The sequence below is a fragment of the Canis lupus genome, chromosome X (genome assembly GCF_003254725.2).
Source record: "Canis lupus dingo isolate Sandy chromosome X, ASM325472v2, whole genome shotgun sequence".
Taxonomy (NCBI): domain Eukaryota; kingdom Metazoa; phylum Chordata; class Mammalia; order Carnivora; family Canidae; genus Canis; species Canis lupus.
The window spans coordinates 80734789-80749619 of record NC_064281.1 but is presented as its reverse complement, the minus strand read 5'-3'; the positions used below and the strand labels follow the sequence as shown (position 1 = coordinate 80749619).

The window sequence follows — 14831 nt, the reverse complement described above, 5'->3', positions numbered from 1 at the left end:
AGGCAACCAATATTAACAGCTTCATATGTAGCCACCCAAATATTAAAAAGGAGAGTATTTAAAAAAATAAAATAAAAAGGAGAGTATTTAAAACATACTGTTTTGTATCTTTTTAACCTTATCTTAGGTTTCCAAAGATAACAATATGTATTAGCAGCACTGACTACTATGTAGGTCAGCTGTTCTTATTGATGAAGCATGTCACAAATATGTTATGCTTAAATGCCTATATCAAGCATTCAATATTAAAGGTCAAAGAACAAAACATTTTGGAGAAATCAACATAATTCGACTAGAAGAAAATAATTTACTACCTCTCAAAAAAATTTATAGTAAGCTAAGCTCTGACAAGAATCTAGCTCAAAAGTTTAGTTATATTCATTTTCTTCACATGGAAAATCAACTTTTTAAAAGAACTTGGGAAAAAATGTTACTCCAATTAGTTTCCCCCCATAGGGTAGATACTCACCACATTCTGCTTTGTCGTTTCCTCTAGGGTCTGTATGACATATAATCTACTTCGACAGCGCATGCTGTGTATTTCTTCATAGCGAATATTACCATATTTCTGTAAAAAATATGAATTCAGTAGATACTCATTCATAATAAATATCCACTTTTCTTATAAATGAATTTCACCAGACTCAATTCTCAGAGGCCTTGGCTCTATTCCTACCTATTTTCCTAACTTGTTCAGTGGTTATGCAAATTTTCACCTCCCACATTTCAGTTTTTCTATATATTTCCTATATATTTCCTATATATTTACTAGAGAATTTCATCTACTATGTGTCTAGACTAAGTGCAAGAACATTGGAAAAATTCTTAAGTCTTTAAGAAGAGAATAATTTTCACCTTTTTAAAAAAGATTTTATTTATTTATTTGAGAGACAGCATGGAAGAGAGAGATCACAAGCAGAGGGGAGGGGTAGAGGGAGAAGCAGACTCCCTGCTGTGCAGGGAGCCCAGTGAGGGACTTGATCCCAGGACTCCGGGTCATGACCTGAGCAGAAGGCAGATGCTTAACTGACTGAGCCACCCAGGTGCCCTAATTTTCACCTTTTTATATGGTTATAGATGTTTAAAAGTGGTCATTATCTGTGAAAGCAAGTGAGTATTGTTTTATTATACATAATATTATATATATTATATATTATTATATTATATATATAATACATTATATTACAGTTTGTAATAGCAAACTGAAGGAATAACCTAGAACAGTTCACAGAATTCTTTTTTATACAATGCAATACTACTCAGCCACAGAAAAAATGAAATCTTGCCATTTGTAACAACATGGATGGACCTGAGGATATTATGCTAAGTGAAATAAGTCAGACAGGAAAAGACAAATACCACATGCTTTCACTTATAGGTGGAATCTAAAAAATAAAACCAAACAAAACCCAGGCTCATAGATAGAACAAAGCAGTAGTTGCCGGAAGGGAAGGGAGTTGGGGAGATGCAAAATGGATGAAGGGGATTAAGAGGTACAAAGTTCCAGTTGTAAAATTAAATAAGCCCATGGAGATATAAAGTACAGCATGGGGAATATAGTCAATAATATTGTATTAACTTTGTATGGTGACAGATGGTAACTGTACTTATTGTGGTGATCAGTTCACAATGTATACAATACAAATGTTGAATCACTAAGTTGTACATATGAAATTAATATAATATTGCATGTCAATTATATGTCAATAAAAATACACCAATAAATAAATAAAGTAAAACTGGATTTTAAATTGTCTTTACATATATTATTCTTATTCTTAATATACCACTAGAGATACAACTATCATTTAATCATTTAAACTATGCTATGTAATTATATTTGTGGTATAAAAAAAAACTTACCTCATTTGACTCTCTAATCAAATCTGTAATATCCACTCTAATATAATTGCCTTTTTCACCACTCACGTTTGAACTCTGCCTAACACTTGAAGGCAATGGGCTATCCTTATTAGTGACGCTGTCAAAGAACCTATCCAAAAGTGACAGTAATACAAGAATCAGTGGAAGTAAAATGCAGAGAAAATGACAGCTAATTTCTTCCTAGTTAATTAGAGGTTAATGTCAACCGAGAGGACAGAGGATGGTCTTATGAAGAAGTGGAACCTGAAGATAGTTAAGAATTAGGAGGACAAAGGAGGGGACTGGGATGGTGAAGAAAGTTTTTCAGAGGTAGAGAGGAGAGCATTGAGGAAAGCAAATAGAGTCCTCAGCAAATACCACATAGCCTAGTAAGAATGGAATATAGGGTATGTACAGGCATATAAGGAGAAATAAGAAAGGTACATTGAGGCCTTAACAGAGTACTCTGAATGCCAGAGTGTTTATATTTTATTCTGTACAAAGTGGCATTTGATGCACCATTCTAACAGTTACCTTAATCAAATATTCATTTAGCGTATACATATATCATGTACACACACACACACACACACACACACACAACACCCAAGTGCTCCAATATAAAATAACATTCACAGAAAAAACACTGGATAAATAAAACTCAGCCTACCTGATTAAAATTACTTGAAAACCAGAACAATTTCCCCCACTGGATATTTAACAATTATCAACTCCCCTTCCCCCTTAAAATTACTTTTACACAACAACACTTTATAGCTCAAACTGGGACTATGAAAGTTGTCGCATGCGGAATCCACAATATTAGTATAAATGTATATGTTATCAAGTAGTTTACTTCAAAAGGGATTTACTGTTACAATATTCTATTGGGAAACTGAGAAATGGACTTTAGTCCTAGATTTTTCATTTGACTAGCTTTGTGAAATTGGGCAAAATGTTTAAAGTTTCTAGGGCTCATCTGTAAAATAAGGGAGTTGAATGACATAATCTCCAAAGGGCTCTCCAGAGTGAAACGTTATGGTTCTGACAGTACCTGTTTAAAGCTGTCACAGCTTCAGCATCATCTTTACATGTGAGCAGTCTGTCTAAATTGTAGTCGAGTATTGCCAATCCCAGTTGTAAAATGGCCTTTATTCCATCATAGAAGAAACAGTCCACAACATTCACTGCACTTTCAATAGGAAGCACACTAATAAAAAGTGTGAGGAACCATGAGAGAGAAACTGAGGAAAAGAAGGTCATATCAGTCATGTGTTCTGTCAGCTGGGGAAGGTGATCCCTGATAAGTTCTTCAAAGACTGCCTGATCCACCAAGGCACCTGGTAAACATAAAAGGAAGTTTAAAAATGAACACCTTTCAAAAGGATTTGTTTCTGATACCTTTGCACTTGTTAGGATGCCAATATATCTCATTTCTATTCTTTAAATTATGAATTTCTTAGAGTGTCTTTTCTATATTTCACACATCTCTTTATCTGCTAGTAAAGTATGTCAAGAAGCGCTTGAGAAACTCAGTTCAAATTCATTTGAACAATAATTTACTGAATCTGTATTATGTGCAGAAACCTGTAATAGGTAGTATAAGAGAGACACCAATTAACGAAATAGCCTCATCTTCAAAGAGCTTAATATCTAGTAGAACTTAAGATAAATACACAAATAACTGTAATGAAAGACAATATGATCAATAACCCAGCCATAATACTGAAGGCTTATGAGGGTACAAAGTAGAGACCACCTGTGGCTTTGCAGTAGTATCAAAATCTATAAATATTTGATGACTGAAGAAAATACTATATAATGAACAAACCAAGAACTTGTTCCTTCTTTCAAACCTTGCAGATATCATCAATACCATTCATATAAATGTGGAGATTTTAAGCTATCTATCTCTCATCAGGAAACTATTAAAAATGTTCCAGTAGCTCTGGATACTTCAGACCACCACTGTTTCAGCAATACAGAGAAGGTAAATTTAAATTCCTACTTTAAAAAAAAAAATAAATTCCTACTTTATTTAAAGACCAAGCACTTTATCTTAAAAAAGTAACATAAATAATCTTTCCAATCATATATTCAGTACAAAAATCTCTTCTTGAGCATGTCAATGAATGTGACATTTTGATATTGCTTCTATTTTGTATATTTCAAAACCTAACTGATCAGTTCTTCCATTTGATATATAATTGGATAGACAAGAGACATATAAATTGTTTAGAAAAGAAATATGTGCTTATAGATGGGATGTGTGTCTGTGTGTTTTACCAATGATTCGACGGTTAAAATAATCAGGCAACATTCGTTCACACACAGCAACCAGAAGCCAAAAAGCTTCTTCCTCTTTTGCATACAGAAGCAGCACGGAGGTTAAGATGTTCATTGCCTAAAAGTCACAGAAAGAAAATAAATACATACATACATACATACTATTTGGGTGACAATTACATTTTTAAAACATTTATTTATTTATTCATTTATTCATATATATATATATATAGAGAGAGAGAGAGAGAGAGAGAGGAGAGAGAGAGGCAAAGACATAGGCAGAGGAAGAAGCAATCTCTCCACAGAAGCCCAATGTGGGACCTGATTCCGGGACCTGAGCCAAAGGCAGCCGCCCAACCACTGAGCCACCCAGGCGTCCTTACATTTCTTCTTCAAACCCTTGTTTTCAGCAATAAAAACTATGAAAAGTAATCATAATGGAAATGTAAGAACTCTGAGCCAGTACAAAGCAAAACAAGGTGAAGTCAGACTAACATTTGCTAATCAGTTACTTAGCAGTAAATTCAAAGAAACTGTAGTAATATGAATATAGAACAAAATAAGTAAAACCTCTATAATTTGAGACTAATTTCAATGAGTAAAATATCTTATTACAAATCTTGGAAAAGACATAATTTTCAAAAACATTAAAACTGGAGAAACAAATTCTATCTGTATTTTCAACTACCTATAGGAGAACATCCCTCTAGATGTCAATCATCCTCAATTGTGTTCAAAACTAAACATCTTTCTTCTATTAAATAGGATTTTCTTTGCTATCCTAATTTTAATCATGCTAGAAACCCTTTATCTGCCACATAAAGATTGTCTTTATAGCCTAGAGTCTCTTATAAAATATCTTTAAATCTGCTTTATCTTCTCTATTCCACCCTTTCTCCTAATTTATCTTGCATACAAATGTCAAATCATTACTTTTATATAACATTTGGCTGCAGCACTTATATAATAAAGGCAATAAACCCTTAATGAATAGAATCTGGAAAGAATGGAAATGAGTGAAGAAAATTAAATCTCCTGTATCCTACCTACCCAGAGATCAGCACTGTTAACAAGTTGATGTATTTGTGTGTGTGTTTTCCTTTCTTTTTCCCCTTCTAAAATTCATACCAAACTGTTTTTTTTTACTTAGCATCCCACTATACATTTCCAATGCCATTAAATAATTCTTCTAAAACAGTGTATTTAATGACTATGAAATAATCTAGTAAGTTGAATATACTATAAATTACTTGACCATTCTATTACTGTTGGACATTTAGTTTGGATCCAATTTTCCACTATTATATATAACACTGCAATGAACAACTTTGTATATAAATCTTCATCCAATTGCTTAACTATTTTCTCAGGAAAGATATACAGCAGTGAAAGTATTCAGTTAAAGAAAACTATTTTTATTTTTTAATTTGAAGACTTTATTCAATTATTTGAGGGAGAGAGAGAGGATGAGCAGGGGGAGGAGCAGAGGGAGAGAAACAAGCCGACTCCCTGATGACCACAGAACCAGAGGCAAGGCTTGATCCCAGGACCCTGAGATCATGACCCAAGTTGAAGGCAGATGCCTAACCCATCTGAGCCATCCAGGCCCCCCAAAAATACTATTTTTAAAGGATATGATATTATTGCCAAATTGTATTCCAAAAAGACTGTACCAATTTATATTTCTGATCAATAGTGTTCAAATGCTTATTTCACTGCTTCTTTGCCTATACTAAATACTGAGAATTGTAATAATTTCAATTGTTTTTTATTTGATAGTGAGAATGGTATTTCATGGTTTTAATTTGAATTTCTTTAAGGCTAAACTTACTTTTTTTTAAATTTTATTTATTTATGATAGTCACACACACAGAGAGAGAGAGAGAGAGGCAGAGACATAGGCAGAGGGAGAAGCAGGCTCCATGCACCAGGAGCCCGACGTGGGATTCGATCCCGGGTCTCTAGGATCGCGCCCTGGGCCAAAGGCAGGCGCTAAACCGCTGCGCCACCCAGGGATCCCTAAACTTACTTTTTTAGGCTTTGTTAATCTATCTGTATTTTTGGTTCTATGACTAATCTTTTCATGTTCATTGCTCATTTTTATATTTAATGCTTTTCTTATAGATGAGGGTGACAAAACACGAGAGACACCTAACTCTGGGAAACGAACAAGAGGTAGTGGAAAGGGAGGTGGGCAGGGGGTTGTGGTGACTGGGTGGCGGGCACTGAGGGGGGCACTTGGTGGGATGAGCACTGGGTGTTATGCTATATGTTGGCAAACTGAACTCCAGTAAAAAAAGATTATTGTACTAAGTATGTAAATTATTTGCCAGATTTGGCACTGTATTTGACTTCAAGTTTAGTGTTTTTCTTAATTTAAATTCAATTTGTCAACATATAGTATATAATTAGTTTCAGATGTAGTTTTCAATGGTTCATCAGTTGCATATATAACCAGTATTCATCACATCACATGCCCTCCTTAATTCCTGTCACCCAATTACCCCATCCTTCCACTCACCTCCCCTTCAGCAACCCTCAGTTTGTTTCCCAGAGTTAGAAGTCTCTCATGGTTTGCCTTCGTCTCTGATTTTTTTTCCCACTCAGTTTCCCTTCCTTCCCTTATAGTCCACATATGAGTGAAACCACATGATAATGTCTTTCTCCAACTGACTTATTTCACTTAACACAATACCCTCCAGTTCCATCCATGTCGGTGTAAATGGTAGGTATTCATTCTTTCTGATGGCTAATATTCCATTGTATATATACACAACATCTTCTTTATCCATTCATCTGATGAAGGACATCTCAGCTCCTTCCACAGTTTGGCTATAGTGAACATTGCTGCTGTGAACATTGGGGTGCAGGTGTCCCATCGTTTCACTACATCTGTATCTCTGGGGTAAATACTCAGTAGTGCAATTGCTGGGTCACAGGGTAGTTCTATTTTTAGCCTCCATACTGTTTTTCAAAGTGGCTATTTAGGTTTTTTTTTTTAATATTAACTTATTTGTTTGAGAGAGAGGGAGAGAATGTGCCCAACCATGGGAGGGGAGGTGGTGGCTGAGCAGAGGGAGAGTGATGGAGACAATATTAAGCAGACTCCTTGCTGAGCATGGAGCCCGATGCGGGGCTGATCTCAGGATCCTAAAATCACAACCTGAGCTGAAACCAAGTCAGACACTCAATCGACTGAACCACCCAGTCACCCCTCAACTTTAGTTTTTACTCCATCAATTTTCCTGCTCAAGAAGCCATAATGGGAGGAGGTGTCAGTGAAAATGGCGGAGTAAGTCCCTCTGAAAATGCTCTCTTCGATACACTCAACAAGAACACTGACAAGTATTGTTGGAACCAATTTTTCAGAACTCTGAAAATTAACCAAAATCTTAAAGCAATTCAGAAAGCATTTATTTAAAATGGCTGAATCTCAGTAAAAACAGCAAGCTCTTTGGGATTTTAAATTGCCAATACCCAGCCCCCCTCCTCAGCTTCAGAGTAGTCTTAAAAACCAACATTCTAGCAATCATGGTTAAAAACTCCTAGCAGCTACCTTAGGGAACCGACTGGGGGCTAGGTTATTTAAGAGCCCCATTTCCACATAATTACGATTTATTTAACCTGTCTGGTGGTTTCCACATAAAGACCCCACTCCCAAGTCTGTGTTTGTTTGATCTAAGACAAGGTTAACCATAGGCAAAGAGCCTTTTCCCCAGAGTTTATGCTGAAAACAATCGGAGGCAGTTACTGAACACATGGCTTGCTAAGGCAGTGGATAACAGTTGGGTCAAACAATAGGCTAATAAAGGGTTAAAATGAAAAGGTGGGGAATGAGATATCCATAGGTGGCTTTTTAAAGCTCTGACATATTCCTGGTAATCTAGAAGGCCATATGAGTGATATGGCTTTATGCATATCCAGAGCTGTGTATATGCTCAAGAAGAAACAGAAAAGGCCCAAAGCTCGCACCTCTGGTTAAACTTGAAGTTCTACACAAGCAGAATGTGATGGAGAATAGAAAAAAATAGGGAAAAATCAACAAACCAAAAGTTGGTTCTTTGAAAAGATGTTTTAAGAAATTAAAAAAAAAAAAAGAAAAAAGAAAAAAACCATGAAACACCTTTAGGTATTCTAACCAAAAGATAAAAGCAGAGAGAAAGGACTCAAATTACTAAAATCAGGAAATAGTGAACATTACTACCAATCTTGACAGAAATAAAAATGATTATAAGGGAATGTGCTAACAAATGAGATAACTTAGATAAAATGGATAAAGTCCTAGAAAAACACAAACTACAGAGACCAATTTAAGAAGAAATAGAAAAATCTGAATAGACTTATAACAAGTAGAGACTAAATTAATAATGAAATAATTTCCTGCACAGAATACTCTAGGAACAGATGGCTTCACTAGCAAATTCTACCAAACATTTAAATAAGAGTTAAAATCAATCCATTATAAATTCTTCAAAAAAACAGGAAAGGAAGAAATACTACCCAGCTCATTCTATGAGGCTATACCAAAACCAAAGGTATCTCAAGAAAAATTTTATTGAAATATTTTATGAATATAAATGTAAAAATTCTAAACAAAATACGAGCAAACTGAATCCAATAACACATAAAAAGGATTATACACCAAGACTCAGTGAGATTCATCTTGGAAATACAAGGTGGGTCAACATATGTGAAAATAAACCAATGTAATACACGATATTAATAAAGGGGAAAAATCACACGATTATCTCAATAGACAAAGAAAAATTGTTTGACAAAATCTAACACCCTTTCATGGTAAAAACACTCAATAAGCTAGGAATATATGGGAACTTCCTCAACCTGATAGAGAATCTACTAAAAACCCACAGCTAACATCATACTTAATGATGAAAGACTAACTGCATCCCCCCATGATAAATAATAAGACAGGAATATACATTCTCACCAGCTCTCTTCAACACTGTACTGAAGGTTCTAGCCATGTCAATTAGTCAAGAAAAAGGAACAAAAGATATCCTGATCAGAATGGAAGAAGTAAAATATCACCATTCAGATTCTATGATTTTATATTTAGAAAATTCTAAGGAATCCACAAAAAAATCTACTAAAACTTAATAAGCTCAGGAAAATTACAGTATACAAGATCAATATACATATGAATCAATTTTATTTCTATATACTGGCAATGAAAATTCCAAAAATTAAATCAAGAAAATAATTCTATTTACTATATCAAAAAGAATAAAGTATTTAGAAATAAAATTAACAAAGGAAGTACAGGGCTTAGGAGGTGGAAACTATAAAATAACTTTGAATAAGATTTAAAAAGAACTAAATAGGGGTGCCTGGGTGGCTCAGTAGGTTAAACATCTGCCTTGGGCTCAGGTCATGATTCCAGGGTCCTGGGATCGAGCCCCACATCAGCTCCCTGATCAGTGGGGAGCCTGTTTCTCCCTCTCCCTCCCCCTCTGCTACTCCACCTGCTTGTATTCTTTCTCTCTCTCTCTCTTTCTCTCTCCCTCTCTCTCACTAGCTCCCTCACTGGCTCTGTCAAACAAACAAACAAGTAAACAAACAAACAAACAAACAAATAAATTTTAAAAGACCTAAATAAATGGAAAAGAAAGATATCCTGTGCTCATGGATTAGAAGACTTAATATTGTTAATATACAGTATTCCCCAAGTTGACCTACAGATTCAATACAATGACTATCAAAATCCCAGCTGGCTTTTTAACCCCCAGAAATTAATAAGCTAATCCTAAAATTCATGTGGAAATGCAAGGGATCCAAAAGAGCCAAAGCAATCTTGGAAAAGAATAAAGTGAAAGGACTCACATTTCCTTATTTCAAGTTATTACCCAGCTGTAGCAAAAAAAAAAAAAGTGATACTAGCATAAGAACAGAAATATAAATCAATGAAATAATAAATCAATGATGCAAGTCCAGAAATAAACCCTAATATTTATGGTCAACTGATTTTCAACAAGGGTGCCAGAGTGATTCAGTGAGTGAAAAGAATAGTTTTTTCAACAACTACTACTGGAACAACTGGCTAGCTACAAGTAAAGGAATGAAGCTGAACTCCCTCCATAAACCATACACAAAAATTAACACAAAATAGCTCAGACACCTAAATTTAAGCATCAAAACTGTAACTCTCTTAGAAGAAAATATAGGAGTAAATATTTTGAAGCTTGGATTAGGCAATAGCTTCTTAAATATGACATCAGAAGCACACATGACAAAGAAAAAAAGAGATTGGACTATATCATTAAAACTTTAAAAAACTGGGTAGCCCCAGTGGCACAGCAGGTTAGCGCCGCCTGCAGCCCAGGGTGTGATCCTGGAAACCCGGGATCGAATTCCACATCAGGCTCCCTGCATGGAGCCTGCTTCTCCCTCTGCCTGTATCTCTGTCTCTCATGAATAAAAAAATTGAAAAAATCTTAAAAAAAAAAACTTTTAAAAACTTAAAACTAAAACTTTGTGCTCTAAAGGACACCATTAAGAAAGTTAAAGGACAACATCAGGGTAGGAGAAAATATTTGCAAATATATCTGATAAGGGATTGGTATCCAGAATATGTAAAGAACCATTAACATTTAATAATAACAACATAAATAACGAACTTTACAAATGGGCAAGCAATCTGAATAGCCATTTCTTCAAGGAATATATACAAATAGCCAATAAGCTTATTAGGGAAATGCAAATCAAGACCACAATGAGCTACCACTTCACATTCACTAGGATGGCTATAATCAAGAAGAGAGACAATGGGAGGAGGGGCAACATGGTGGAAGAGTAGGGTCTCCAAATCACCTGTCCCCACCAAATTACCTAGATAACCTTCAAATTATCCTGAAAATCTATGAATTCGGCCTGAGATTGAAAGAGAGAACAGCTGGTATGCTACAGTAAGAAGAGTTCACGCTTCTATCAAGGTAGGAAGACAGGGAAAAAAGAAATAAAGAAACAAAAGGCCTCCAAGGGGGAGGGACCCCGCAAGGAGCCGGGCTGAGGCTGGGGCGAGTGCCCCCAGGACAGGAGAGCTCCTTCCCGGAGAAGCAGGAGCTGCACCAATATTCCCGGGGGAAAGGCACCCGCAGGGATTTGGAGCAGGACCCCAGGAGGGGCGGGGATGTCCTCAGGCTCCCTGGGACAGTAACAGAGGAACTGCGTCCCGGAGAGAGTGCGCCAAGCTCCCTGAAGGGCTGCAGCGCCCACGGATGGACCCGGAGCAGCTCAGAGGGGCTCGGGCAGAGGAAGAGGCTCCGTGTGGAGGGGGCTGCGCGGCTTGGGAGAGCTTGGAGGGGCTAGGCGGCGGCTCCGCAGAGAGGGGGCTGCGCCGCCGGGAGCGCGAATCCACCAGCGCAGGCCCGGGAGCACTGGGCTCCGGGACACAGCCCCGGATCCGGCCTCCCCCCGGGGACAGGCAGAGGCCGGGAGGGCCCAGGACAGCAAGGACGCTCCTGCCTCGAGCTGAGCAGATCAGCGGCCCCACCCCAGAGCCTCCAGGCCCTGCAGAAGGAGAGCTCTCTAGTTACTGCGGGAGCTGAATCCAGGGCTCCAGAGCTGGCCCTGCCACTGTGGTTGTTCCTCCTGGGGCCTCATGGGGTAAACAACTCCCACTGAGCCCTGCACCAGGCAGGGGGCAGAGCAGCTCCCCCAAGTGCTAACACCTGAAAATCAGCACAACAGGCCCCTCCCCCAGAAGACCAGCTAGACGGACAAGTTCCAGGGGAAGTCAGGGACTTAAAGTATATAGAATCAGAAGATACTCCCCCGTGTTTTTTTTTTGTTGTTGTTGTTGTTGTTTTTTGTTTTTTGTTTTTTTTTTGCTTTTTGATTTGTTTCCTTCCCCAACCCTTTTTTTCCTTTCTTTCTTTTTCTTCTCTATTTTTTTCCTTTTTTCTTTTTCTCTTTTCTTTCCTTCTTTCTCTCCTCTCTTTTTGTCCTTTTCCCAATACAACTTGCTTTTGGCCACTCTGCACTGAACAAAATGACTAGAAGGAAAACCTCACCTCAAAAGAAAGAATCAGAAACAGTCCTCTCTCCCACAGAGTTACAAAATCTGGATTACAATTCAATGTCAGAAAGCCATTTCAGAAGCACTATTATACAGATACTGGTGGCTCTAGAAAAAAGCATAAAGGACTCAAGTAACTTCATGACTGCAGAATTTAGATCCAATCAGGCAGAAATTAAAAATCAATTGAATGAGATGCAATCCAAACTAGAAGTCCTAACAACGAGGGTTAACGAGGTGGAAGAACGAGTGAGTGACATAGAAGACAAGTTGATGGCAAAGAGGGAAACTGAGGAGAAAAGAGACAAACAATTAAAAGACCATGAAGATAGATTAAGGGAAATAAAAGCCTGAGGAAGAAAAACCTACGTTTAATTGGGGTTCCCGAGGGTGCCGAAAGGGCCAGAGGGCCAGAATATTTATTTGAACAAATCCTAGCTGAAAACTTTCCTAATCTGGGAAGGGAAACAGGCATTCAGATCCAGGAAATAGAGAGATCCCCCCCTAAAATCAATAAAAACCGTTCAACACCTCGACATTTAATAGTTAAGCTTGCAAATTCCAAAGATAAAGAGAAGATCCTTAAAGCAGCAAGAGACAAGAAATCCCTGACTTTTATGGGGAGGAGTCTTAGGGTAACAACAGACCTCTCCACAGATACCTGGCAGGCCAGAAAGGGCTGGCATGATATATTCAGGGTCCTAAATGAGAAGAACATGCATCCAAGAATACTTTATCCAGCAAGGCTCTCTTTCAAAATGGTAGAAGAGATAAAGAGCTTCCAAGACAGGCAGGAACTGAAAGAATTTGTGACCTCCAAACCAGCTCTGCAAGAAATTTTAAGGGGGACTCTTAAAATTCCCCTTTAAGAAGAAGTTCAGTGGAACAATCCACAAAAACAAGGACTGAATAGATATCATGGTGACACTAAACTCATATCTCTCAATAGTAACTCTGAACATGAATGGGCTTAATGACCCCATCAAAAGGTACAGGGTTTCAGACTGGATAAAAAAGCAGGACCCATCTATTTGCTGTCTACTAGAGACTCATTTTAGACAGAAGGACACCTACAGCCTGAAAATAAAAGGTTGGAGAACCATTTACCATTCGAATGGTCCTCAAAAGAAAGCAGGGATAGCCATCCTCATATCAGATAAACTAACATTTACCCCAAAGACAGTAGTGAGAGATGAAGAGGGACACTATATCATACTTAAAGGATCTATCCAACAAGAGAACTTAACAATCCTTAATATGTATGCCCCAAATGTGGGAGCTGCCAAATATATCAATCAATTAATAACCAAAGTGAAGAAATACTTAGATAATAATACACTTATACTTGGTGACTTCAATCCAGTGCTTTCTATACTCGATAGGTCTTCTAAGCACAACATCTCCAAAGAAACGAGAGCTTTAAATGATACACTGGACCAGATGGATTTCACAGATATCTAGAGAACTTTACATCCAAACTCAACTGAATACACATTCTTCTCAAGTGCACATGGAACTTTCTCCAGAATAGACCACATACTGGGTCACAAATTGGGTCTGAACCGATACCAAAAGATTGGGATCGTCCCCTGCATATTCTCAGACCATAATGCCTTGAAATTAGAACTAAATCAAAACAAGAATTTTGGAAGGACCTCAAACACGTGGAGGTTAAGGACCATCCTGCTAAAAGATGAAAGGGTCAACCAGGAAATTAAGGAAGAATTAAAAAGATTCATGGAAACTAATGGGAATGAAGATACAACCGTTCAAAATCCTTGGGATGCAGCAAAAGCAGTCCTGAGGGGGAAATACATCGCAATACAAGAATCCATCCAAAAACTGGAAAGAACTCAAATACAAAAGCTAACCTTACACATAAAGTAGCTAGAGAAAAAACAGCAGATGGACCCTACGCCCAGCAGAAGAAGAGAGTTAATAAAGATTCGAGCAGAACTCAACGAAATCGAGACCAGAAGAATAGTGGAACAGATCAACAGAACCAGGAGTTGGTTCTTTGAAAGAATTAGTAAGATAGATAAACCATTAGCCAGGCTTATTAAAAAGAAGAGAGAGAAGACTCAAATTAATAAAATCATGAATGAGAAAGGAGAGATCACTACCAACACCAAGGAAATACAAACGATTTTAAAACCATATTATGAGCAGCTATATGCCAAAAAATTAGGCAATCTAGAAGAAATGGACACATTCCTGGAAAGCCACAAACTACCAAAACTGGAACAGGAAGAAATAGAAAACCTGAACAGACCAATAACCAGGGAGGAAATTGAAGCAGTCATCAAAAACCTCCCAAGACACAAAAGTCTAGGGCCAGATGGCTTCCCAGGGGAATTTTATCAAACGTTTAAAGAAGAAACCATACCTATTCTACTAAAGCTGTTTGTAAAGATAGAGATGGAGTACTTCCAAATTCGTTCTATGAGGCCAGCATCACCTTAATTCCAAAACCAGACAAAGACCCCACCAAAAAGGAGAATTACAGACCAATATCCCTGATGAACATGGATGCAAAAATTCTCAACAAGATACTAGCCAATAGGATCCAACAGTACATTAAGAAAATTATTCACCATGACCAAGTAGGATTTATCCCCGGGACACAAGGCTGGTTCAACACCCGTAA

The 14831-nt window shown here is 37.4% G+C and overlaps 1 protein-coding gene across 3 annotated transcripts in view; it reads right to left on the bottom strand.

Annotated features, from left to right (window-relative positions):
• Nucleotides 1-14831, bottom strand: part of TBC1D8B (TBC1 domain family member 8B) — a 68678-nt gene that overhangs the window by 12574 nt on the left and 41273 nt on the right. For all 3 annotated transcript variants that reach the window (XM_049107623.1, XM_025431531.3, XM_025431530.3), the window contains exons 11-14: nt 4150-4267; nt 2918-3203; nt 1864-1993; nt 470-568 (exon numbers count right to left, since the gene is read on the bottom strand). In XM_049107623.1, coding sequence (XP_048963580.1) covers nt 470-568; nt 1864-1993; nt 2918-3203; nt 4150-4267 — 633 coding nt within the window. The remainder of the gene's footprint in view (nt 1-469; nt 569-1863; nt 1994-2917; nt 3204-4149; nt 4268-14831) is intronic.